Here is a 25,929-nt window from a genome sequence, read left to right as displayed (position 1 = left end):
ACATTGTTCATCATCCTTGATTACACCTGCATCTGTTCTACCAAGTTATTTACCCCAAAACTATCACGGTCGCATTTTAACATTTTATTCTAAACTACAAACAAGTGATGCTCTAAGGCAGGGAGCTTACATCTAACAGTTTAAAGCCACAACAAACAAGATAATATCTACTGTATCTTTAATTTAGACTACGTGTTCATTCATTTGTGTCTGGCCCTGGCCCCACTCTGTGTGTGACCTGTCCTGTGACTCTGCTTTACCTGGATCCACGGCCATCTGTCATTTTCGGCAGCAGTCCAGGCATTGACCAGGCCCTTCTTGTTGAGGCGTGCAAAGTACGGGTACCACTTCTGCAAGCCGAAGAGAGCGCGGTGGGTGGAAGAGGCTGTTATCTGTTGGTTGGAGATTATACCGCCCTCCATGCCCAGTGGTCCAGAGCATCCTGAGTGAAGAGAGGGAAAGAGACTGATGAGTATGATCATGTCATTTTAGCAATCTGAAACTGAGCCTGTGCGATGCATTTATATTACTAAAAATACCACTAAGGCCACATTTTATAATGTCAGTGTTTTCGTCCTCCACATCTTGTTACATTTCTCTCTTCACTGTCCGCACATCAGAGTCAACATCCTTGTTTGTCTCAGAGATGAAAACCTCAGTCTCATCTATGTGCATCACACATTAAAACTGCAACATTTCATCCACTCATTTTTATTGTTGTATCTTATTGATGACCTCCTACTAAGACCTTGTCTTTAAGGTCGTCATAGATTTGTGCATAATGACTCCTGTCTCTCTTATTATAAATGTTGCTTTGATTCATCACAAGATAATTTATTAATGTTTCCATCATGGTAATATCTTTTTGAGTCATGGCAATTTTCAAGAGGACGAGTATCTGCCTTCATGCTGTCACATCCCAGGGGCTAACAGGTTGCGCCTTCCATCAGTAACCCTAGCCCTTAGGCTTCCTCCCAAGGAGCTGCTGCCACTTCCGGACGGACTCATCCCCAAAGTCAACAAGCTTTGTAACAGCTTCAAACATCCTACAGGCTGCAACTGCCAGGCATGACAGCAATATCTTCAGACAAAAACACTAAGCATTCTTCTGAAGGCATCTTGTTTTCCATATTAATCCTTATTGGTATGTCAAGACACATCAAGGACATTTTAATAGACATGCATACCTGTGGTGAAAGGAGTGCTGGCTGTTTATTGTGCTGCAAAACAACTACTTCTTTGTGTTTCCATTTAAAAAAAAGCCTATTGGGAAATCAAATACTAACAGAAAACACATGAGAAACCAACCACAATGAAGAAACTTATGGAAAGAATAGTATGTATCCATACTGTATGTTTTATAAATATAGGACGTAACACAATATACAATTTTATTGTATACTGTTCATTTACACACAAAACATCTGCTTTTCTATCAAAACTCAGCTAAGGATTGATTGAGTTACTTGGGATATGCATGCATTTAGTTTAGAATGTTAAGGATGACCCAGGTGTAGCAAGAAAAAAACCATAGCAGTTCAACTGGGGTTGAATTTCTCTTCCAAAGAGATTTGGCAAATCAATTAGATGTGACTGCAAGTCCTCAGAATCCATCAGCCTGAATAAATTGTGTTATAAGGTTGTGTAACTGAGATTGTAAATGGCATTGTCTCTCCATTGGATAACATTCAACCTGTATGTTTTAATATGCAACCCAATCACTTAAAAATAGCCTAGAAATTGGTTCCGATGTTGTGCATTTTGAAGGAAAACCAAACAGCTGAGAGGTGACACAAAGTCGGTTTAAATTCTGCTAAACAGTCAGGATACAAAGACCCCTGCATCGTTATATTTCGTCTAGTGCACAGTGCCTCTAAAAAATAAACAGCATCACAGCTGTATTTAAGATGTGCTGTGTTAGTTGTGCCAGACGTTTCAGTTTTAATTAGTCTCTAAGTAAAGCATAGTTGAGGATTTATAGTCAAACATTTTTTGTTTTAAAATACCTTTCCTAGTGATCATGATTTGCAATTAGATGACTACTGTACATTTCTGGAGCTACCAGCTTCTCAACAACTACATTATTCACTTTTTGAGGGAAAGTGGCACAATAGTATTTCACAAATTCATCAATTCAAAGATGAACATCCATTGCAAAATATGCTGAAGATAGGCCCCAGTGAAGAACAGCATTGGCTAAATATTCTACAGTACATAGTTGGAGTTTACTGGATGTATGTGCTGCACACCTGAAATTGCAGTTTGGGAAATGTAATTCTCTCTCTCGAAAGTCATAAGGTTCAGCATAAACCTCAAGTGTGTAGTAAATGGGTTTTATTTCCCACTGCCTTTCTTGTTGTGTGACAGCACTAAACAAATAGATCTGACAGAGGTAATAGTGTCTGCCTTTTTCACTTTTATTTTACAAATGTATTTTTTGAATGGAATGACAGTTTTGTTACCAGATATAAAAGCTTATGACTATTATAATTTAAGACTTTATTTAATTTCACTGACAAACAATTGCTTACGATGGAAAACGATGTGGGATGAATTTCTATTGTCTTTGTGTTTATTTCTAACGAGAACAGGGATAAAAGGGATTATAATAATAAAACAGAGGACACCCAGAATGTAATATTTTATTTCAGGTTTCTGTTTGTAAACATGGTAAATGGTATTTGTACTTGTATAGCGCTTTTCTGGTTTCCGACAACTCAAAGCAATTTTTACGCTACATGTCACACCATTCAGACACTGATGGCAGGGGCTACTATGCAAGGGTCCACCTGCCCATCAGGACTAACTAACATTCACACCCATTCATACACTGACGGCATAGCCTACGGTAGTAATTTGGGGTTAAGTGTCTTGCTGAAGGACACATCTGATGACCTACTCTGCCAGAGCCACAGACGCCGCTATATGTCTACTGTTAGTGTGTCTGCACAGATGATTAAATAGCTTTGTTTAAGAGCCTTAACACCACAAGTGTGGGAAAGGCTGAGGGAACTTGTCCAAAAAGAGTGAGGACATATCAAGTGCAAAGTCCCGCCAGAGGCACTGCTCACGCATGCCAACTGAACTGTTGGTGTCGGTGTAAACCAGCCTTCAGGGGAAGCCTGGAGCAACGGTCACCAGAAGGCTGTGGTGCCTTCCCCATTTAAGCAAAACAGCAACGCTTACACACAGACGGACGAGGCACACACACACATTCCTGCAGACAATGAAACTGGCAGGGTTGAGAGCTGCAAGTACACTTTCACCACTGAAGAAAGCCAAGAGTCAGAGAAGAATGGAACAATGAAAAGAACCCTAGCAGGACTTATCCAGCTGCTAAAACAGTGGGGCTCTAGGCAACAGTAAGGCAGGGAGACAGTGAGTAACGTCTGAGGACAGTCCAGGGGGATTGACTGGAGGCTGGGAAAGAGCAAAAAGTATATTGTTTGAGTGTGTTTGTACTGACAAAGACGTGTTTATATATTCCGCTATGGTAAATCACTCTTGCTTTACTCGTTCTTCCTTGCGTGTGACTCATCGCTTCCAGACTGATGAGAGGATGGTGTAGGTGGATGCGGTAGCCTACTGCTGAAGCGAGAGAACCTTCTTATTTTCTGATCTGATGGATAAACTATTCTGTTCTTCTAACTGTCTTATACAGAATATACAGCCTTCATTTTGAACCATGGTAAACCAGACTAAATCCATGGCTCAGACAAAATTACAATTGTGTTGGATAAACAGTAATGTTACATGTTGTATCTTAGCGTTCACTGCCTTATTGTACAAATTCAGAGACAATGTGTATTAGTGTCAGTCTCTCCTTTACAGAGTGACATAAGTACCAAGAGATTTGTCCATCAGTGAGATATCTCAAAATTCTAATTGAGGAATTGATTAGAATTGATTTCACCCATTCTATAATTTTATCCATAACTATGAAATTATATGAGAAATATATAGGGTATGTTAACAGACTCAGATCTCAAACCTGAAGTGAGATGGACATGTCTTTGTCTATTTTACAATAAGTTAAAAAAGGTGTCCCCCTGAAATGACACAATGCATTAAATATGTTTTCTCATTCAAGAAAAACAAGACTAAGGGATGCAAACACCTCTGCAAGGCTGTACTTGTAAAGTTGAGGGATAAACATTTGCATTAAGTAATTGGGCATGTCTACAAATGGCAGGCTAAGGGGTGTTAATTGACTTGAGGGTGATAACTCCTCACCAAATGTAAAGAATGTAGAGGGTGCAAATCAATACTAAGAGCAAGACAACATCCTTCATGAATACTGAATTTCAATTCATTAGGGACCCTGTGGACTCATACATGCTATTCTGGTGCGTGCAACAAATGGCATATCACCCTGATTTAACTCCCGAAAGTGATATGGCATCTATGTTTCCTCATTACGACCTGACGTTAAGGGGCCCAGAAGCAATGTTGCGAAAACAAAGTTTCATATTTGTCCAGTTGTTGCACCTCTTCGGCAGATCTCTTGTAAGGTATTCTATGCGGATGTTGTGGCAAGACACTGTGGCAAAGTCGCAGTCCTTCTCACCTTGCGGCAATGAAGGGCCTCTCTTAACGAGCTGCCTGCCAGTCGTCCGTCAGAACAGCAGAGGCAGCCAGCCCCCGGGCCTTGGCCTGCTGGCCCCTGAGCATACATCAGCTCTGCGACAGCACACATCACTAACACCAGCACTACCGTGATGTGACAGCTGAATCCATCTCCCACAAGCCCTACCTAGAGCCTAAACAAATTAGAGCCCCACTGAAATTAATGCAAGCATACCAATACTAATGAGCATTGGGTGGAAAGAGGGGCTGAGGGAAAGAAGAATAAACACACAAAACAGACTTCTGCCAAACTGTTCAATCGAGATTCCAGAGAAAGAGACTAAATGATTCAAAAATCATAGGCCGACCAATACAGGATTTTTGATGCCAATACTGATAAAGTCCATGTGCAACAAAAACGTCTAGAAGTTTGTTTACAAGGTGTCTGAGAATTCCAGCTGCTGTTGAACTTCATTCAGGGATATCGCTAATCCTCAGCAAATTAGTTGATGAGTAAATTGATTTTATGTTTCGAATATATTAGAATGGAAAAATAAACGTCCAAATCACCGTATGTTTAATATGGAGTTATGCCACAGCTGATACTAGTGCCAATTTCTCATGGTAGCTGGTTGTCGTAGGAATGCGAACCACTTTTCTGCACATGGGTATTATTGGTTGATAGCAGACAGAAATAGTGACTGTCAGGAGAAGTTATGTAAAGATTTGTCACTGTCAATGGAAGAAAGAAACACTAATATATCTCAGCCCTGAATATGGTCTTAGACCAACTAATGTCATGAGGACATGGAAAACAGCCAGAGCTTCAATCCTATTGCAATGTATTTGATTCAGGACAACTAGATGTTATTTATAACTTTGTTCACTTGAATCAATTCTCCTTCCCCTCAAGGGAGATGGTTCTACAATCTTCTTAGCCTTAAGGAAAACGCGGCCCTGAACAGACCTAACCTTTACTTAATATTTGATCTTTAACCGACCATATAACCCATATTAGTGTTTGAAAATGTGAATGTCCCTGGACGAATACGGCAGTAACAATCCCAAAAAGAAAGGCTTAGGCATTTTGGGCCAAGTGTTATTTCCCTGTATTTGTATGCCTTCTTGTATATATTTTACTGGGATTCATGTTGGCAAGCGACGGATATGATTCTTTTTTACTGGCTTTCCGTTGGATCGTGGGAAGCAAATGAAAGCGCTGTAATTATTTTAGCAAAATCGGATAATCACCGAACAGACAGACAATGGCCAAAACTCACTGCTGCCATCGCATCACTCATTTATGGTATGGCCGAAAATGTACAGCTGCTTTATCTGCAACAGCCAATGTGTGTGCAGTACTTGCCCACTCACACAACGTGGGTTGAAGGAACAAGTCAGAAGAGATGATGAGTCCTTGCATAAAAGTAGATTCCAGGCATTCTGCTTTTTTCTATCAATATTATATTCATTGGGGACCCCACATACTGTATTTCTTATGATAAAGCTGCAACATATTGAATGAATAATTAAGCAATTCAATAATTAAACAGCATATTTTCAGATTTTAAAGAGGCATTCCCCCGAGTTTAAACATGAAGACCCCTTTACTCAATTAACAAACTTATGAAGAAAATGGCCTCTGGGTTTCTGGGGAAGCTTTACCAAATCTGAGAAAATAACTCAAGTGATGTCACAGTGATGTCATCATAGGCTGGATGGCTACAAATTGTAACCTGAATGACTGTGTTAGTAAGTGAATATGTTAACTTTTAACGATGTGGGCGTTTAGCAGGCAGGCAGTATGTAATGAAATACATTATTGAGTTTCATTATGGGAAATGTAGGTTTCAACTTTTCTTTGGAGATTTTTGCCTTTAGGGTAGTCTTGAAATAGGGGAGAGAGAAGGTGCCCTTCTGTTATACATTTCGTGATAGATTTGTAAAAGATTTTTATCCAGTCTCTTGTACAGGCTGTTTTTGAAATAAAGCAGCCTTGTCAGAAAACATAACTTTCAGTCCTACAGTATAAAGACTGAGTTATGTTTGGCTATACTCCAGAGCATGTAACAAAAAAACAAAAACAAGGTAACAGTGCCGAAGTTTAGCTTTAGGGGTGTTTGGGGTTGTTTACATCTATATTGGTTGAACACTGTAGGAATTATTTTCATGTACACTTTGATATCTTTTGGTTTTAAACATCATCAAATTAAAGCAGAGAGTCAACACTTTCACCTCATGGTCATTGTTTTGTTTCAAATCTAATGTGCAGAAGCACAGACCCAAAACAAACCAGAACACGAATAGACTGCGCTGCCGCTTTGGCTGGCTGAATTAATGGTTGTATAATATGCTGTACAAATATAGTTTATATGAGAAAATGGAAATGAGCACCATTAAACCAATAATGGAGCGTAGCATATGTTCAATAAGCATCACTAAAACTTTCTCCTTGTGTTCTTCACTCACTGCACCAACCTTATCAGTCATGCTGTGCCTCTTAACTCCTCTCTATACACAAATTACCCTCTGCCTTCTGTTATTTAATTCATAAAATAACTATAGCAACTTCCAAAATGTCTCTCTTTCCAATGCAGACTTGTTCTTGAAAATTCCTGAGTATGTTTGCAAACAACTGTGCAGCACATAAGATAGAAAATCTAATGAATTAATTTGTCAGTAGCAGTGCAGGGGTGGATCAGGGCTCCGGCTCCGCTGGTACATTAATCCTAAAATGTTCCTAGAGTGAGCAGACCAAATCCCCACAATAGCATAATAAATACACGAGGGCACTTTAAGCTCCCCAGCATCTTGCAAAAGAAACCTACTTGTGATAAGATGGAAGAGTGGTCTCGTTCTACACAGCCACTGGGCAGAAGAATGAAATGAATGATTGCAAGCACAAAGTGGCCTTGAATTCTCAGCATTCAAATGTTGAGTTTAAAAAAAAAAAAGTATGCTTTAGGGTTCATTGTGTGTTTGTCTGAACATGCAAACATCGTCAAAATGTTAGATTCAAATAATATTCAAATCCACCTCCTTAGTAGTTCATGGGCGTTTTCTCCCTAGAATCCATCCAAACTTAAAAAAGTTGTGCAAGACAGATTATGAACAGAATTGACATTAACACCTTTCAAATAACAATATCAAACTTTTTTTAAGATAAATTTCTTTTTCACTGTCAAATGTTGCAAATGCCTTCTTTCCTCCTCTTTTTTTAACTGTAATTTTACACACTGAGCATATATTAACAATAATGGCTATTACATACCCCAAAACAAAGGAATGTCTTCAAAATTGAACAACCTTGTATAATCTCTGAAAGGTTTTCATTAAAGGTTTGCACACTATCCACTGAAACCTGTTAATATATTCTTTATGGGAATTAGCACACCAGCAAACTGTCTGGTGTGTGTGCTGTTAAGAATCAATGGATGCACTTACTGTATTGACAGTTCCTCCCCATGTACTCCCCCGGGCATTCGCAAGAATAGTTGGCAACCAGATCTGTGCAAATGCCCCCGTTCTTGCATGGGTCCCTTTCGCATTCGTTGATGTCTGAAAGAGCCACAAAAAAAAAGGGTACATTCATAAAGTTGAAGCAGACATAGGCATTAAAAAGACCTCATTGTCATTAGAATGCACCGGTAGGGAGCATATATTGAATTTTTTCTATGTGTTATTTGATTGTGTCTGCCAATAAAAGCTCTCACAAAGACACTAGCTTCTTGGAATTAATGAAAACCACTAGCTCTAAATATATATATTTTTTTGGTGAATATCCTGTTTGATGCAGAGAAATACAGTCATGCTCTTCACACATAGTGGTCACTGAGGTACTGTGATTGGAAGCAGTAGCATCTTTAATATATAGCCAAGCACAAAACAATAATAATAAATAGAGTGAAATAATGAAATTGAACTGTAAAACCATCAAAAGTTATGCAGGTTGACTTAAAACACACCTATTTCGTTTTCATTTATCTTGGAATGCATAAGGAGACATTTTGCTTTTGGGTCTATCTGGACGTGAATAATTCTCTCTATACAGTATATACCCTATGTATATATACTTGATTATCATCTAACAATGTGTTTTATTTTATTTATTTTTTGAGCACCAAGCCAGGACTCTTGAGATAAGGCCTGATGTGTCTTTTAATATGGTGGTTACATTCTGCTTCAGACCATAGCTGATGATGGAGAAGCCCTTGGTTTGTTAATCCTCTATAACACACAAACATTTTAGTTAGAAACAGCAGGTGATGAATCAATCGTACTGAACATGAAATAAACACAGATCCTCCAAATGTGATGCAACCCAACTTGTACATTTTTAAAGCTTCACTCTTAGGGAGATGGAAAAATTGCTTTACTAGCCAACATGTTGTTTTGTGGCTATGGAGCTTGACAAAAGAGTTGATTTTCACAGTTTCACAGCATTAAAATCACTATTCTCAAAACTGCTTCAACACACAGCTAGACACAAAGTAGGTAGATCAAACTCAAACTGCAGGGGCCACTCATCTTTAATTATAATGGAACATGTAATTTATAACAACAACCAAGAAGTGAGAGAAGTGAAATTATTTTGCCTGTCAAGCTGTGATGATCCGTACATATGAAATTTGATGTGAGTGTATTTTTGCATTTTTTTACTTGTCTGTTAGTGCATACCTGTGTTGACCCTAGCTGTTTTCCAGTGTCTCTTTTTCAAGACATTTACAAAGGAGTTTCATAAAGCCATTCAACTTCCAATATGCAGTTGTACATTGTTCTTCATTGAAAGAAGAGCAAAGAATGACACTGAATGCTTTTCCCAATGGAAAATATGTGGCTTCATACAATAGTTTGATTGACAGATAGTTCATCCAACTACCTGCCAAATATTTTTTGAAAGTGCCTTCCCTTTTCAAACAGTTTCCAATGACGGCTTGGTTCTATGAAACAAACCATCCGGTCGGGCAGGTTAATTGCACAGGTTAATTGCATCTCCCCAAAACTGCATCATGGTTGGATCTACATTGTCTACAGTCAGCTGGGGACCATGCAGTTGAGTCCATGTGGTTTGAATTATGGAGCCTCAACCTATGGGAGACGGACAGAGAGATTCACTTCACACATATTATGAACTGAGGCTTAAATCTTGTAGCTTAGAGGGAGGAAAGAAAAATATCAGATTTTTCTGAGCTGTTATTTCATGAAACATGGTTGAAAAATGTTCACAATAGTCACAATATAAATCTGGCCTCATTGGTGCATGTTAGAGAGACAATATGTTGGATTTGGGTCTTTGGGGATTGCTGCAACATTCTTGCACAACATACATAAATCAGTTTTTATTGTACATCTCCATAGCTTATTCAAGAACCTTCCATGTTTCAAATGCGATTCAGAATAATGCTTCCCATTAACCAGTTTCCTCATGTTCACCTGTGATCTTTCTTATGCTCCATCCTTGACTTTAACTTTGCGTTGATGAGCTAGTATGGAACATTGTGTTATAATGGCAAATCCAAAAACAGCCAGCATGACTAATGCAAGAAACCAGCCTCCTACTGACAACACACAATTAGCATATAGATGAAAAAACAAGTACTTGTCATAAGGAAACGTCTCGATTATGGACGGTTAATGCAATTAAGGGGGATTATGTGTAAAACCCTGTAAATAACTATGAACCTGAAAAATGACAACTAGAGCCTGCCTTTTAGAGAACATCAATCCTCATTCAACAATTCAGCTTCTTAGTGTTATTTTCAGCTAAATGTGACAAAGCCAATAAAATACTAATATAGTTAATCAAGGGTACAGCAGGCCATATGAAACATCAATAACAGAATTCCCATCAGGGTTGTTTGTAAAAAAGAATATGTGGTCTTTACTAATTGCCTTAGTGGAACACTACAATTGAAATGTGATTTCAATGCCATTTGTGAACATTGCGAAGTAACGCATTCAATGCATTAACTTATTGTAGATCCATCTGTGAATAAGCACCGTAGCATTAATATGAACATCTTAACTTTAATGACACAAATGTTGATGTAGATTTTAACTGATCAAGCTCTTGAGAAATAGGAGAGTTAAAGGCACACTCTTTAGAGACTATTACTTCAAATGTCAAAGGAGTATGTATATATATATATTTCATGAACAGGAATGTACATCCATCCATTAGCCATACCTGCTTAACCTTCAGTGGCGTTGGTGGGAGAGAGGCAAAGGGCAGAAATGTACAATAGTAAAAAACAATCCACAGGTCACTTTGTACACAGTATAATTAGAAAAAGTGATGTTGTAGGTTCACATCCTGTTTTCTTTCCACCAATTCTGCAGGTTCAAGTACAAAGATGAGCCAAATGGGCAAGCCACTCAAATAGCCGGGAGCACAACATACCACTGAGAGAGGACAACACAACTAGCCCATCTAACCATTTGCTTTCCTTTTATGAGAAGCGCAGGGTAAGGAAGACTTAAAAGTGATGTACTGCCAGTAAATCAGGTGGGAGAAAAGGGATTACTTCAGAGGATGCAGTTAAGTCACCCAACATAAAATAGATAAGAGAGGTTATGAGAAGCGAGGAGGGGATTGGAGGGACAGCAACTGTTAAAGGAAGAGAGAAGAGGGTGTACGAGAGGAAGATGTGCAAGCCTAGTGGTCAGGTTAATAAATGCAGTGCTTATGTTTATGCAACACAGTTACAGGCATGCATCCAGGGAGTTCCCCAAATAGTCAGATTCTACCATTCTGCAATTAAATATGTTATTAAAGCCTTATGGTAAAACAACATTTGAAACTGATGTCTTCAGATTAATGTGAATGATGCTATCTTGGTTATAAAGGATTTAACAAGCCAGTTTGTGTAAAGATGTCCACAGCGGATGGAGACAATATAAACTAAAAGGGGAACAATTTAATATAATACAACACAGTGGCTCTCCAATAATACTACTTGTGAAGGTTATAATGTCCAATGTCTGTTGAAACTGAGCCAGGATGATGCTCAATCAACTTATACTGTATTAAGTGTTATTACATTAGATTGCAACAGTCTACAACAACAAAGTTTTGATGTTTTGTCCACCTGCTGCACATACAGTGGTGGACAAAATACAATTGGCCAATGGTCAGTAACACCAGGCAAAATATGTTGCAAAGGATGATGAAGGGCTAATATAGTGCATTATATTGCACAGGTGCATATTTCATTCTGCCAATCTTCAATAAATGCACTTTCTTCATTAATGAATATATTTGACTTTTATAAATTAATTTGTTGTTGAAAAAAAAAAGATTAATACTATATACTATATTGTTATCATTATTAACACCATCATAATCTTCCCTACCCCTTGCACTGAACCCCAGAATAAATTTGATCAGTCTCTGATCAGACTCTCATCAGTCCACTGCAATGTCTTGCTACTTGGCTTTGCTCCTCTACTGCCATCTAAAAAGTGTCTCAGTCGGACAATAATGAGAGCAATGAATAGTGCTATGTGTCGGGAACTAGCGCCGGCTGTGAGCGTTAAATTGGCTTTTGTGTGTCAAGAGAGCAAGAGGAGACCTGGATTGGGAGGGGGGTTTATCTGTGCCCTCTCCGCTGGGCTGCACTGACCTCTGCAGTGCCTGCACCTGCTACAGCCACACAAACAGACAGCCTGATGAATCTGCTTTCCAGTTCATTCAACAGAAAAGGTATAGTGTCAAATCTTGCGCGAGGAAGGATGAATGGTATATCTGCCTTAAAGCTCAGGCAAAAATTATGAAATTCCATCAGAGTGTAGCATTTAGGGGGATCTATTGCCTGAAATTGAATGTAACATAATTAGGTATGTTTTCATTAGTGTATAGTTTCCTCAAAATAAGAATTGTTGTGTTTTGTTACATTAGAATGAGATGTGTATATCAGAGCGTATCCTCTTCACAGAGCCAGCCGCCATGTTTCTACGGTAGCCCAGAATGGAAAAACCAAACATTGGATCCAGATAGAGTCATTAGCATTTTTGCATCGGCCAGCATAGTTATCCTACACTTGGCACACAAGAGAAGTTTCAGTTGGTTGCAATATAAATCCTACACACTGAACTATCTATTTGCTCAAACCCAGTGTCATTCATTCTGCAGTAATCATTGTTAGAGAATAAGAGTTGAGAGAACTGACACCGACCAAAGTCAGAAAAAATATAATTTTTGTGGTCAGAGAATACATTCAATATACATTTTTATTAGTATTTCTAAAAAGAAGTAAACAATATATAGATATGCACATTCTCCATCTATGGTACATTTTTTTCCCCAAAAGATAACTGCGGAAACTTAATTTACAAAGAGCCTTAGTATTAAAACAAGCATCTTAATTTCAGCTGGACTTAATTATATATGCAGCAGCACCAGGAAGCCTAAACTGGCCTCAAACAACAACATAAATCACACAAATGATTGGAATAAATGTCTGCTAATAGCTTGTAATCCTCTCACACTTGTAAAGCCCCCAAACGTAATTAGCAGAATAAAAGGTAATGTCCCAGCAGTATTGCCCCTACATCTCACCCACTTCCTTCATTAAATTACAGTTGGGTAAATCTGGGTAAAGCCTTCTTTTTCCCATGCCAAGACACTGTAAGCCACACAATTGGAGGTAAGTCAAGATTTTGCTTTCATGTGGCGATGTCTCATCGTGTTACATCTCTCCATCTGGACTCAGTTTAGCCCTCATGCACAGTTTCCCCTGGGGAAGTTTCACCTCATCTTATCTGTTTTTATGTCAAAGAGCCAGTGAACCCACACATGTTTGGTAAGCAAGCTGGTTCTCTTGACATCTTTATCCTGGCAAGGAATAGTAGTATGACCTCTACGGTCAGTGATCGACAGCAATGAAGTGGACCACCGGTTGTTTATGCCTGCCACATAATTAACCCCTGACCTTGAACACTCTTACTCCCAAAGAAGTAATCATCCTATTTTTTTGATGGATGGGGTTTTCCCCTGGGACAGGCTGCTGCTTATGCCCTGTGATTCATGTTGGTAAACTGCAGATGTTGGATTTGATACTGAAAAAAAGATTGCAATCCACAGACACATTTAATGAATTTATCAGGGGCAAAATGAAAAACACACAGCCAATGATTTACAATATTTGGGTGCTAGTCTGACCAGCAAGAATGTTTATCATTATTATTAGGTTTTGAGAGGAACAGCGTATCTTTGGCTGTCCACTCTGCCATCCCCTCTGTGATTAGTATGCTCATGTATCCTGTTATGCAATCTTCACACTTATTTCTTTCTTTTGTGAATATAACTTTTCCCCACTCATGTTTTGATGCAACGCAGAACTGTATTGAAAGGGCAGAGATAGAAAAGCCATCTGCTGTATGTTTGGCAAAAAGTGAGGGCTTTATTACCAGTAAAAGTCAGCTACATGCAGTGTTTCGTCCAACTGCGTTTGATCACATGTCATATCTGATCTCATCTCTCCTGTTGTGTGTGCTTCTTATTTATTTTCTTATGATTGAATGTTCACGAAAGCTTTAACATTAACTGTAGATGCCATGCACGTGCAAACACACATATTGCACATACAGTATCTATGTTTAATAGATGACGGTCTGCCTATACAATTCCAGGCTGAATAGTACTGTAATGCTACTGTACTTGAAGTGCTGACATGTCCTCAGAGCTGCATCTTTGTATATATGGGCCAAGCACCAGCACCTGGGAGCACCAGCACCTGTCAAACACAACATCCAAGGCTGGATGTTGTGTTTGACAGGTGCTGGTGCAGTGAAATGTTTCGAATCCACACTACACAAGGCCGGAACAAGACCTGTCTCTCCAAGTTGAGTCAGAGATAGAAGATGGAACACGGAAGTGTCTGTCTCCACTGTCAATCTATCCTGTCAATCTATCTTTGCCTTACCAATGTCACTGAAGTGACTATCACCACATAAAACAGGATTCCTATCTGGAGTCTGATGACATGCCACAACGAGCTGAAAGAGATATTTATCATAAACTGATGTATCCTTGATATGTGTTTTCACAGTGATATATTTCTGCATGGTCATGTGTATCTAGGCTTAACATGAGTATTGATTTTTGGGATCTCCTACATAGAAATAAAAAAATAAAAAAATCTCTTCTAACATGCATGTTAGTCTCCACTAGTGGTACATGCTGTTTGTTTATATATGTATATGATGATGCATGAAGCTGTGAATTCAGGATTAAGAATAGTGTTGGAAGACACGCTTTTTGAAGTGGGATTAGCCCACTGAGAGGTTATTCACAGCAGTACTACAGAAGCCTTTGGAAAGGTATCTTAGGATGCATTGCAGAGAGGTTTGAGTATCTGAGAAGCAAAACACTCATCATTTCTAAGACATGCAGACCGGGGGGGATCTGTCGTAGCTGGGATGTGCAGAATGTTAAGAGCCCCCAGCTTGTGGGCAGATTGACACTTGGAAGAAAGCCTTAAGTGTCATTTTAAGCTTGCATATGAAGCCTCCACAGTAGGTGTGTGAGGGGAATAATGATCTAGCTCGGCACAACCGAGTGTGACCCAACAGCTCTTTAACATCATTGAGGTACACTTACTAGAATGTTTAAGAGACACTCAAATGGTAAAAGATGCAGCAGGAAGTGGACGCAGGCCAAAGAGCAAGCAAGGACTTGATGTGGGGGAAAACAAGGATAACAAGAAATGCCTGCCCTTAGGAGAACACATTATTTGAGTATATACTGTTTTAACATACAACAAATAGAATACAACTTGTTGTTTTTGATATAACTGACAGCCTTAGTTACATCCAAGTGGCAAAACAGGGTTGCTACATACAATGTCAGGGGATAATCAAAGTTATTACAGTTGTAACCTCTGGTTACCATGAATGTCTGCACCAAATGTCACTACAATCCATCCAATAGTTGTCATATTTCAAAATAAATGTCAACCTCATGGTGACCCTGGAGGAAAAGTCAGGGAACAACCAAAGTCAATAGAGTACATTGTCTGGAAACCATGTTTGAGTCAAATTTCTTGCCAATACATGGAGTAGGCTTGATGTACCGAATGAAGTGAAACGTTTGACCTGCAGGTGATGGTAAAAGTTAAGTCAGAGGATCATCAAAGCCATTAGAATGAATCCTCTAGGGACCTTGGAGCTTTAGCAAATTTTAGGCAATCCATCTGATAGTTGTCAAGATATTGAATCTGAACCAATAATGTCAACCACATGGTCGTGATGGAACAAAAGTCAGGTGATCGCCAGAGCTAGTAAGATTCATCTTCTAGGGACAATGAAAGCCTGTACGAAATATAGTTGCCTTCCATTAAAAACACATTTCAGTCCGGATCAAAGTAGTGGCTCAACACCATTGACATTTAAATAAAAGACAGGAAAACAGTCATCATATTTAAGACAAGAACACTCCAAGGCATGACATAAAGAAGAGCAGATATGAAGGATGAATGAAGTTTGGTTCAAAACATAACATCTGGAGAAATAGTTGCATTCTGACTAAATATTTAAAATCATATCCACTAAAAGTAAAATGATTTTTGATAAAGGTCAGATTTTGAATGATAATAACGGATCATAACGGACATTCACACATCTATATCATTTCTTCCACGCTGAGGTATATCTATGATTAAATGAGAGGAGGAATAATAATATAAGATTTCTCTGCTGGGCATCAGTGAAAATAATATGTTATGGTTCACAAACTGTATGTTCTCATGTCCGTTGATCTTAATTTCAGTCACATTGAACTCAAACAACACTAATACTAATTTAGCCACATATTTACCATCCTGACTTAATGTAGTTCTGTTTAGACAAGCTGGACATTTTTAGGTGTTGTGCTTTGGCCAGTCAGAAGCCCTGGGCAGGGCTGAGTGTAACTCTTCCGCCACCTGGGATTTGTAAATGCATCTCTATTTATGCTTTGGCCATCTGCCAAAAGGTCCATACTTTGTGCAGAGGCTAGAAGGTGACAGCAAGGCTCAAGTGTCAGAGGGGGCCTTACACAATTAGGCCCCGGTAACAGCTTGTTCCCTACAACTCCTTCCCAGGAAGGATAGACCGGGTGAGTACGTGTTCAGGGACTGCGAACAAGGGAGGGGGAAAAGAAACTCACAAAATTAAACAAATACACCCATGCTCCTTTTTTCAAAATTCTCATGTCATTATTTTTCCTGCTGTTTTTTTTTTTTTTTTTTCATAAAAACCAAGGTACTTATTTTCAAGACTTTTTTTTGATTTAGTAATTTTCACTTTCATCAGTACAAACATAACTAAAGAAATCCAAGCTCTAAGAAAACCTTTCTTAAAGCACTTCAGCACATCAAATATTATTTCAAAAGTGCTGACCTTTCTCTAAAAGACTAACAAGATGTCATTCTGACCATTTTATGTAGCCTCCACTACCTGGGGGCATTCTGTGCCATTAAAGTTGGTTTTAATAGCAAAGATGCATTGTGGAAAAAAACTGTCCTGCCTGTAATTTTGCTAGCAAAGCACCACCTTGCCAAACAAGAAAGGTCATCTTACTCAAAGTACGTTACTACAGCAGTTTTTATTTGGCAGGATTTGCAGAACTGAAGTGCTCACTGAAGGCATATGGGAAAGGTGATGCATCACTTTTATATCATCAATGATGGGTCAGAGGACTGACAAATGAGGGTGTGAGAGCATGCATGAGGCCAACACTGACAAGATCAGGGCCTGGCACAGATGGATCCCGGTTAATATTGTCTGATGCCATTATACGTATTCAATGAACCTGAAGAAAAAAATGTCAGTTTTGATCTGTTAAGCACAAGGCTCTTTCTAGAAGGCTAAATAAAACATCTGTTTCACTGGCACAAAGACGGTGGCCCTAAACACCTTGATTCAAGCTTGTTTCCACAACTTGTTATCCAAAATGCCCCCTGACAGAGGCGAGATGGGGTCGGTTACTCCTGTGATGGAGAAGGAGCAGAAGAATACCCGAGAAAATAGACATTTGAAGTACAACACTGATCTTTGAACAGGTCTCCTTCACTTTGTGGATGCATGCACACACACACAAAGAAGCACACACGAAGCAAACAAAAAAACATATATATATATGACGGTACATTTGATGATCTCTTATTTAATTAAATCCAAAGTGGCAGAAATTTGAAAACAAGCCGTATATTGGTTTACCGCTACCAGGAGACAACTTCACAGGGAGGCGAGCCTGTCAGGGGTTTTTAATTAGTTATTTGACACTATAAAAAGCGGGTGTGACGTCATGATTAACAGCTGTGCTTGACAGCTTCTCTGAGTGAAGTAGTCGCAGACTTCTTTCCGGTAATTGTTAGTAGAGTAGGAATATCTATCGGAGTTGTCACTTTAACTTTCCACATCAGTGGTTTCAAACATAGACTTATATGCAGTCTTTGTTTGATACCACTGATGGAGAAAGTTAAAGTTACATCTCCTCTTGACATTCCTACTCTACGTACAATTACTGTGTACATTCACTGACCGTGTCACTTTGCAACATTTCCACTGACCTAGTAAAGTTACCGAACACTGTCGGACCGTCCTGTGTGTTCATATCCTGAAATGGAAGTGTAACTTATCAGACATTTCTGAAACACATATCTCAAATCTGTGTAATAGAACATGCCTCAATTTGATCATAAATGTATTGATAGCGATATAATGATTAGTTGTGTCTCTCTAGCCGAATGTCTGTTAAGTACAGCAGCTTGGTGGCTCTCACGCTAATAAGCTGTACTCATGCTCACGATTGGGAAGAGTGGGTTCTGGTTAAATTGGCAGGACCTCGATACCACAGCTCCATCCCCGATCACTACTGTGCAGACTCAAGCACCAAAAGACGTCACATGGGCAGGATGGCAGAAATATGCCAGGTATGCCTTCACTAGCCCAACAATAGAAATAATGAAGCATCTTTGAACTAACCCAATGCAGGTGACACTCTACAAACAGGAGACATCTGATTTCAAAATAACATCAGAATCTGTTCGAAGGGGAACTATTCATGTAAGATTTGCTAAAGAAAACGTGTTATTTTTCTTTGATTCATTCCCTAACCCTTTTTTTTCCCTCCTCAGATATATTGATGAAGGCCATGCGCCCAAAGTAAAGGTGGATCTGAGGTTTTTTAAATATCCAGCGAGTGGTGAAAAAGAAACTAATGTGCATTTCTTCCCACAGAAGAAAAAGTAAAAGTTCTCTAAAGAACTCATTTAGATCAGATTATGAATAAACTGCCACCGCACATAAAGAGGCATTCTGCTGTTTTTAGTGACATAAAAGTCGGGCGCCTTGAAAAACGAAAGACCAAATGTGCAGTGAGCTAAAACAGCAGGACTGATTGCCCACAAGCATATCCATCTTTCCATTTTGATCTGCAGCGAATCCTTCGAGCCAAAAAGAGAGTATGCAGACACACTCACTGGCTCTCCATGAATTGTTGATCATTGGCATCTGACGGTTTGGCTGTGTGTGATTGTGGTCGTTTCTTTGGACGTTTGGGGGAGTATGGACCCTTCCCCCAGGCTTCGCTACACTCATCTCTTCCTGTAAATGTAGCTTTCTACTAGCCACAGACTGTGAGGAGAGAGTGGGCTGTGGAATTGTGAATGTAATGCTGAGAGGGTGTTGGAAATGTCCTCCAGACAGTTCTACATCAGAGTAATGGAGCAGTGGAGAGAGCCTTGAGGCTGCCAGTGTCCACAATAGTTTTGAGGGCACTTCTGTTAGTGGGGCACATTTTTAGATCGGTGATACAATGACGACCTTGGGAAACTCTGGCAGGAGTGAATCTATACTCACAAGATAAACAATGGGAGGTTTCGAAAGAATTTCACAAAATTTAACTCTATTTCGTAAAATACATCAGAGACTCTTGAGTTAATAACTTAAATTAATACTATGAATTAGTGTACTGAAATTCTGTTACAACATCTTATGTAAGTGTTTGACCCTGAGAAGAAAACAAGCCGATCATAAGAAGTTTAGAATTTTGGCATCGGTATAAATTATTATGAGAAAACAAAACGGTGTGAGAAGTTATTCATGCTAATTTATGCATTTAAAAACAAAATTGGTCTGTAGATTAGCATAATTTCAGTAAAACTTCCCAACTCTTATAACCCAGAGGCTGTTAAGACGAGGCATATTTATACCTCACAGAACAGACTTCAGGCACTATGACTAAGCCAATGCCTCTGTTTATTTTGAAAATAGGTTAACTTTCTGTGAACAAAGTACTCCTTCTGACGGTTTACCATAGAAAAGTTTTTCTTTAACAAACTTTCTCTCACTAACTTTAATAGCTGTACTTAAATCAATCTAGCTAATCCATTTAGCTAAGCCTGCCCCGAAAACTTGGAATGAAAATCCGCCCTTAAACACAATTCAGCCATACTGCTCATATGATCTAAGACAGTTAGTGGATTTCTGTACATGAACAACTTTCCCCCAGAGCTATAAACAAAATAGCAACAGCACTTAGTGGAGCTTCACCGCTGAGATGAAAAGGAAGCTGATATTGTGGGAATTTGCAAGCTAATTTGCTGGAAATTATGGGTTTATTTTATGGTTCAAAATAACTATGACCAGAAAAAGCGAACAAATACTCATTTAGTCCCTATGTTTGACACCGTAAGGTCAAAGGGCAGCTGACGAACTGTTTTTGATACATGCTCATAGATATAAATTTAACATTTAAATGAAAATGTTTTTGTGTTACATTTTGTATCGATTTTTAAAGCATGTCGAAAAGCATGTAAGCATATTGGTCCTTCAAAAAACACTATGTTGTTTGTCACCAAAGAAAGTGTCTATTAGTTAGTGAAATAATTGGGGGTTTTTGCAGCCCGGTGAGAATGCTATTAACATTTAACAACAGCTAAAAAAGGAGAAGGTAATTTCCATGCTTCATTGTCATCTTTGCTGAAGTGATTTTAACCGTGCAGCCTCACAGTAAAAAGGAGATACCAAGAGCCTCAATCATGGCAAGAGGGAGCAGAAAACCACAAGCCCACAAATCTCTCTCCACCACACCTGCTGTCCTCTCTCAGTGGCCTCCATGGGAGCAGTGGCAGATATGCCAGCTAACAAGAGCTCCCTCCCCCTACTCCCTCCCTCCCCCTGCTATCACAACAAACTGAAGATCCTTTGCTACAAAGTCACCTCCTGTGAGGCAGGTTTAAGAAGGGCAAGTCATTTCTCACTTTAAGAGGTGCAGGTAGCCACTCGGAGGTGTGCTGGTAAAGTGGTGGGTGTTCACGGGGATGGAAGGGGTGCTGGGAAGAACTGCCGGACCTCTGCCTCTGCCTTGTACCTGACAAATAGAGTCTATTGTTGTAGTCAAATGTTTAACAGTTAAGATGCACATAACCACTGTCCTTCTGATACTTATTCATGTTGCTTTGGGCTTCAGTGCTATCGTCTATGGTTTCATCTTGACATTGCTCAGTAAATTGAGCACAACAAACAGATGCCAGCGGAACATAAATCAGAACTCTATGTCTCTTACTTACTCTCCATAAAAAGCCAAGTGAAGGCAAGGAGTCAGAGGGCCTGGTGAAATATTAGAGAGGAAAAAATAAACAAGTAAAAGGAAATGTAGGTGCCACTGTATACCTCCTTTTTACCTGCAAAACACAATAAACAGGTCACTAATGCACTCCTAAGTGATGTACCACCGAGTAAGCACAGAGCTAGTCCTTGTGGATTCTCTTTCTTTCTTTTGTGTTAACGGGCCACAGCCGCAAACACCAGCTGATTATCCTGTGGCTGGAAGCTGTGGAGGCAGCAGGGCTAATGCTGCTTGATAGCAGCTGTCAATACATGATCAAATCCAGGGCAAAGCTTTAAAAAAGACCTCATACATCCTACATTTAGCCTCAACCAATCCTGCCCTGCAAGTGTGTTTCAAAAAGAAAAGCAAAGACACATATTGATCAAAGACCAAGATAGAATCTCCTCCAAGGACTTGCAAGCCAAGGAAGGATGGAAAGAGACAGAGTTAGAAAGTGAACACCAATCATCTGAGGGATAATTTAGCCAAATTATTTTTTTGATCTTGTACAGTGAGTACAAATCTGTTTCTGCATAGATACCACCAGTCCGAACAGACTGGCTCATACCAACAACTTTGAAAGAGGGTAAATAAGAAGCTGCAGAAAACTGTGATCAAGCTTTCCTACTCAAAGAGAAAGGAGGGCGACATATCTTCATCTGATCTGCCAACTTTCAAAGACATGATTTACTTTTACTATATCAAACTAAATTAAAATCTTGTTCAGCCTCTCCACAAGGTGGGCCTGGTTACACAAGGCTGTTTACGATGACACATTACGGCAGATTTTCTGGTCAGAAAAACAAAACACTTCACCTCAAATAATTGAAACAGTTTATACTTCATTTGTCCTTGATAGGCTGATAACATGTTCCCTGAATATGATCTGCAACCTCATGACGACTGAGGCAATCAGTCCCAATTTTCACACTGTGACAGGTCATTACAATGTTTGGCTACTTGACCCACTTGGTCTCTTGTCACCATAGGGACATGACGCCACACAATTCGAAGATGAATGACTCTGAGATAATAAGTGGTCTAATAATAAAAGCAGTGACATTTATCCTTGTTTTCTAAGGTGGTTTTAAGACACCTGTAAAACTTTTTCTTTTTATAAAACAGTATTCACTGTTTTTCCTTTGTATTATTTCAAAATCTAAACCTTAAACCAATGCTATAGGGTAAATACTTTTGGCACAGGCACATTATTAATGCAACGAGCAAAAGACACCTTTGTAGTTTAACATTTAAGCAATATTTTATAAGACGGAAACAAGACCCTGTGAGATTTGGCTGCATATGAAGTGGATGAGTGAAATCAAATTTATGTAATGTTCACTTTAATGGCTGCTGTGATTGCACACCCTGCCAACACCTTCAGCTGGGATTATCTGACAACTGCCCTCAATATGAAAATCTCAAAACCTCAAGTTGAGTCATTGAAGGCTGCGTCCTAAAAACAAACAAAGCCGTCAACAACATTAAGTGAATACAGTATCCGCCAATCAAAGAAGTCTGAAATAGCTCATGCTTATCCTAGCTGTCCATGTTCGACATCATTCCTGGCTATGCTTCATAAAAACGGTCTTACAGGCAGGATATGTGGTGCATGTGTTTAGGATAGCGTTCACAGGTGTGAAATTGGATTTGGCACTGGCAGAGCAAGAAGATAGTAAGAGCACGGTAAAAAGCCAGGGCTGTCCCAAACATATATTATTTTCCGTCTGTATAGTAAACACAAAGCCAAACATGTATCTGGGCCAGTACGGTTTGAAAACACTGGATTAGATGTCACATAAAATAAAGGGTAATCCTACAAAATGAATCAGTCCTGAATCCGACTTATTCTAGATACTGTATGCTGAGTAACAAGTTAGTTCCTTTAAGTATTTTTGAAATAGTTCCAAGCACCAATTCATTCATCCAGTTAACTAGATGAATACTTTTGTGTATTGTTAAATTCATAGTATTGACAGAGGCAGTACCAAGTAGTTATGTACAATTTTGAACTGCCGGCAGCAGTGAAAATTGTAACATCATTATCCACCCACAAAATTGTGTGATATTCATGAAAATAACACACACACATTATTATTGTTCAGCAGGATTTAAATGCCCATGTTTTTGTGTTTTCAGTATTTTTATCCTTTTCAGGGAGCTGTCATCGATCAAAAGCCAACACTATACCAGAACAAAGCCAACTAAGCTGTCATTCTAAAAGAACAATTATGAGTACGCCGTTATCATTTAATTGCAGGAATTATCCATACGCTAGATTTGATTATTAACAAAAGTCTCCCTTTCTTCCCTCTCTCTCTCTCACACACCCACTCTCTTCCATTCAACTGTAATGAAGGTGAGGAAAATTGGCAGACATTAATGTGTATTCAGCCCATATCAAATCAGTTTTTCACCACCCTAAGGGCTTAATAGGAAACAATAACTGAATTATGATATGAATACTAGCCAATTGCTCACAATTCAGACTGGAGACAAACACAATGACAGGCCGTTGATATAGCGACTCGCTCCATTTGATTTTATGTTTTGTGGGTTTTCATTAAAAATGGGAAAAATATGTGAAAACTAATAAATAATGAGTGACAAAGCCCTTTTTTCAGTTTACCACTAAACTGCTGTCTTGTTTAACCTTGGTGTAAGTGTGGCGGAGTTATGAGACAGATACAAATGGTTTCTGTAAGCTCTGGTTAACGTCTCTCTCGCTCTCACTCTCTGCGTGTTTATCTCTTTTTTTTTTTTTCTTTCAAACCGATAATGACCAATCCCACCACACAGTTTGCACCATGATACATTAAATCCATTACTTAGAAGAACACCTGCGATGATATGAAGGACAACTGTGCTGTGCAAGCTAATGCAATGCTCAGTGAAGCACACACTCAGGCATGGCAGCCACAGGACTTGGCCTATATATCATCCTGCAGGATTTAGCAAGATTTAACACTTACAGAGGAAGAGCTATATGCTGTTTCTAAAAACTGGGACCCATTCAAAATGCAGAGGATTTTTAAAGCAAGTTAATGTAGAGGTTTTGATGCTAAACTTGCTGATTTTGGTTCCACTTGTTTTATAAAACTAACAAATTAATTGACACATTCAGTAGGTTTTTTGGTAAGTGGTACTGCGAGTGATTTTATCATAAGAAAGCTTTGACACTGCTGTGAAATTCACTTCACACTGCTGAGAACAGTGAAAAGTGAAACAGACGGCTGCAGAAAAAAAAAAGATTTATTTTTTGAAATATCAAAACAGCTCACTCTGGCTACTCCATCAAATCGTAAAAAGCTCAGTCGTTTGTTCTGGAGTTTCTGGAGACGTCTGGAGAAAGCTTTGCAACAATAGAATCAAAGTTTTGTCCTTTTAAGAAAAGCGATGTTGCTGGTCGGTCTGTTGTGTACATGTCCATGTTTTTTGCAGTTTTTGGTGTACACACCCACATCCGCTTGCACCTCAACATTTGCGTTACTGTTTACCCTTGTGTCCAGTTTCAGGTCGTTAGAGGCTTAAGAGTTCAGAAAGTCTGCTTAAAGATAGAGCATAAATTGTACGGGGCTTGAGAACAATGCCCCTGGTCTAATGTAAAGTATTATCTCATAGGCAGCAAAAACCTTCTGACACTAACCTTTATCAAGAGCATGCTCAACAAAAGAAAGCCAGATCAGCATTTCTTTTCTCCACTAAACCTACTATCATTTTGCTGAACTTGTCCTTTCAACAGCAATTTACTTCCTGTCAGCTGCTTGACATTTATTCACTGCTCAAGGTCATTATTTGTGTTGGAAAAATCTGTCAGCTCAAACAGACAAACTTTACTTCATAGAATGGTTAAAGGAGACAGGTTTTCCAAAACCGTACAACCTCAAATTTTTCTGTTTTGTGAGAAGGGATGCATTGATAACAATACCAGTATAGGGTCCCTACTGGCATGTAGTCAACTGTTAGTACTTGTGCTTGGTCTGAAAAAAAATGGTATTAGTTCACCCTTATGTGTGAGAATGTTTCAAGATTTTTTAGAGAAGGCAAGGGATGAGAGGGGTTTAACTTACTGTGTTGGCAGTGAACTCCACTGAAGCCCGGTGGACACTTGCAGACATAACCAATGAAGGTGTCGCCCCTGTAGGTCTCACTGATCTCACATGTCCCTCTGTTGTGGCAAGGGTTTGGATGGCAAGGGCCTGCACGGAAAAAAAGAAGAAAACACTATTTTAAAGCCTGTTTTGTGCCAATATTAAAACAGTGTGTTAAGGCCGTGAGACACTTTTAGCGAGCTCCAACTTCTACTTTCTCATTTACTGTGTATACAAGTACTCAATGTTCTAGGTAACTGATTCACTCTGGTGTAGCATGGTTTTTTGAGTATTCACATGAATAAAATGAATATTGCCATGCCAACAGACTTACCCAGCCAGTGATGTAAACCAAACTAAACGATCAAAGTGGACATTGCCGGTGCATTTGAATGAATGAATAAATGACCCTGAGTTGGACCTTGTGAGACATTGTATGAGAAAAACAGTTTGACAGTCAGGCTGAGGATGACAGGAGAGCTTTCGGTGACTGTTGCTGGTCTCTGTGGTTTGGAGAGCAGCTCAAGGCACAGGCTATATTGAATATTTCTTTGAGTAGCTATTTTTACATCAGTCTAAATATTTTTTATTTTATTTAAAACAAATAATAATAATAATATTAATCTTTCTAAGATTGGTTACAGTGAAATTCATTCTCACTCTCAAGGTGCTCTGTAA

At 39.1% G+C, this 25,929-nt stretch overlaps 1 protein-coding gene across 2 annotated transcripts in view; it reads right to left on the bottom strand.

The window, feature by feature from the left end:
- Window positions 1-25,929, bottom strand: part of LOC129101041 (EGF-like repeat and discoidin I-like domain-containing protein 3) — a 97,650-nt gene that overhangs the window by 38,616 nt on the left and 33,105 nt on the right. For both annotated transcript variants that reach the window (XM_054610636.1, XM_054610637.1), the window contains 3 exons: window positions 25,231-25,359; window positions 8,011-8,124; window positions 261-442 (listed from right to left, as the gene is read on the bottom strand). In XM_054610636.1, coding sequence (XP_054466611.1) covers window positions 261-442; window positions 8,011-8,124; window positions 25,231-25,359 — 425 coding nt within the window. The remainder of the gene's footprint in view (window positions 1-260; window positions 443-8,010; window positions 8,125-25,230; window positions 25,360-25,929) is intronic.

The sequence above is a fragment of the Anoplopoma fimbria genome, chromosome 13 (genome assembly GCF_027596085.1).
Source record: "Anoplopoma fimbria isolate UVic2021 breed Golden Eagle Sablefish chromosome 13, Afim_UVic_2022, whole genome shotgun sequence".
In the NCBI taxonomy this organism is placed as follows: domain Eukaryota; kingdom Metazoa; phylum Chordata; class Actinopteri; order Perciformes; family Anoplopomatidae; genus Anoplopoma; species Anoplopoma fimbria.
Note: the sequence above shows the minus strand (reverse complement) of the source record. Positions and strands in the feature narration are given on the sequence as shown.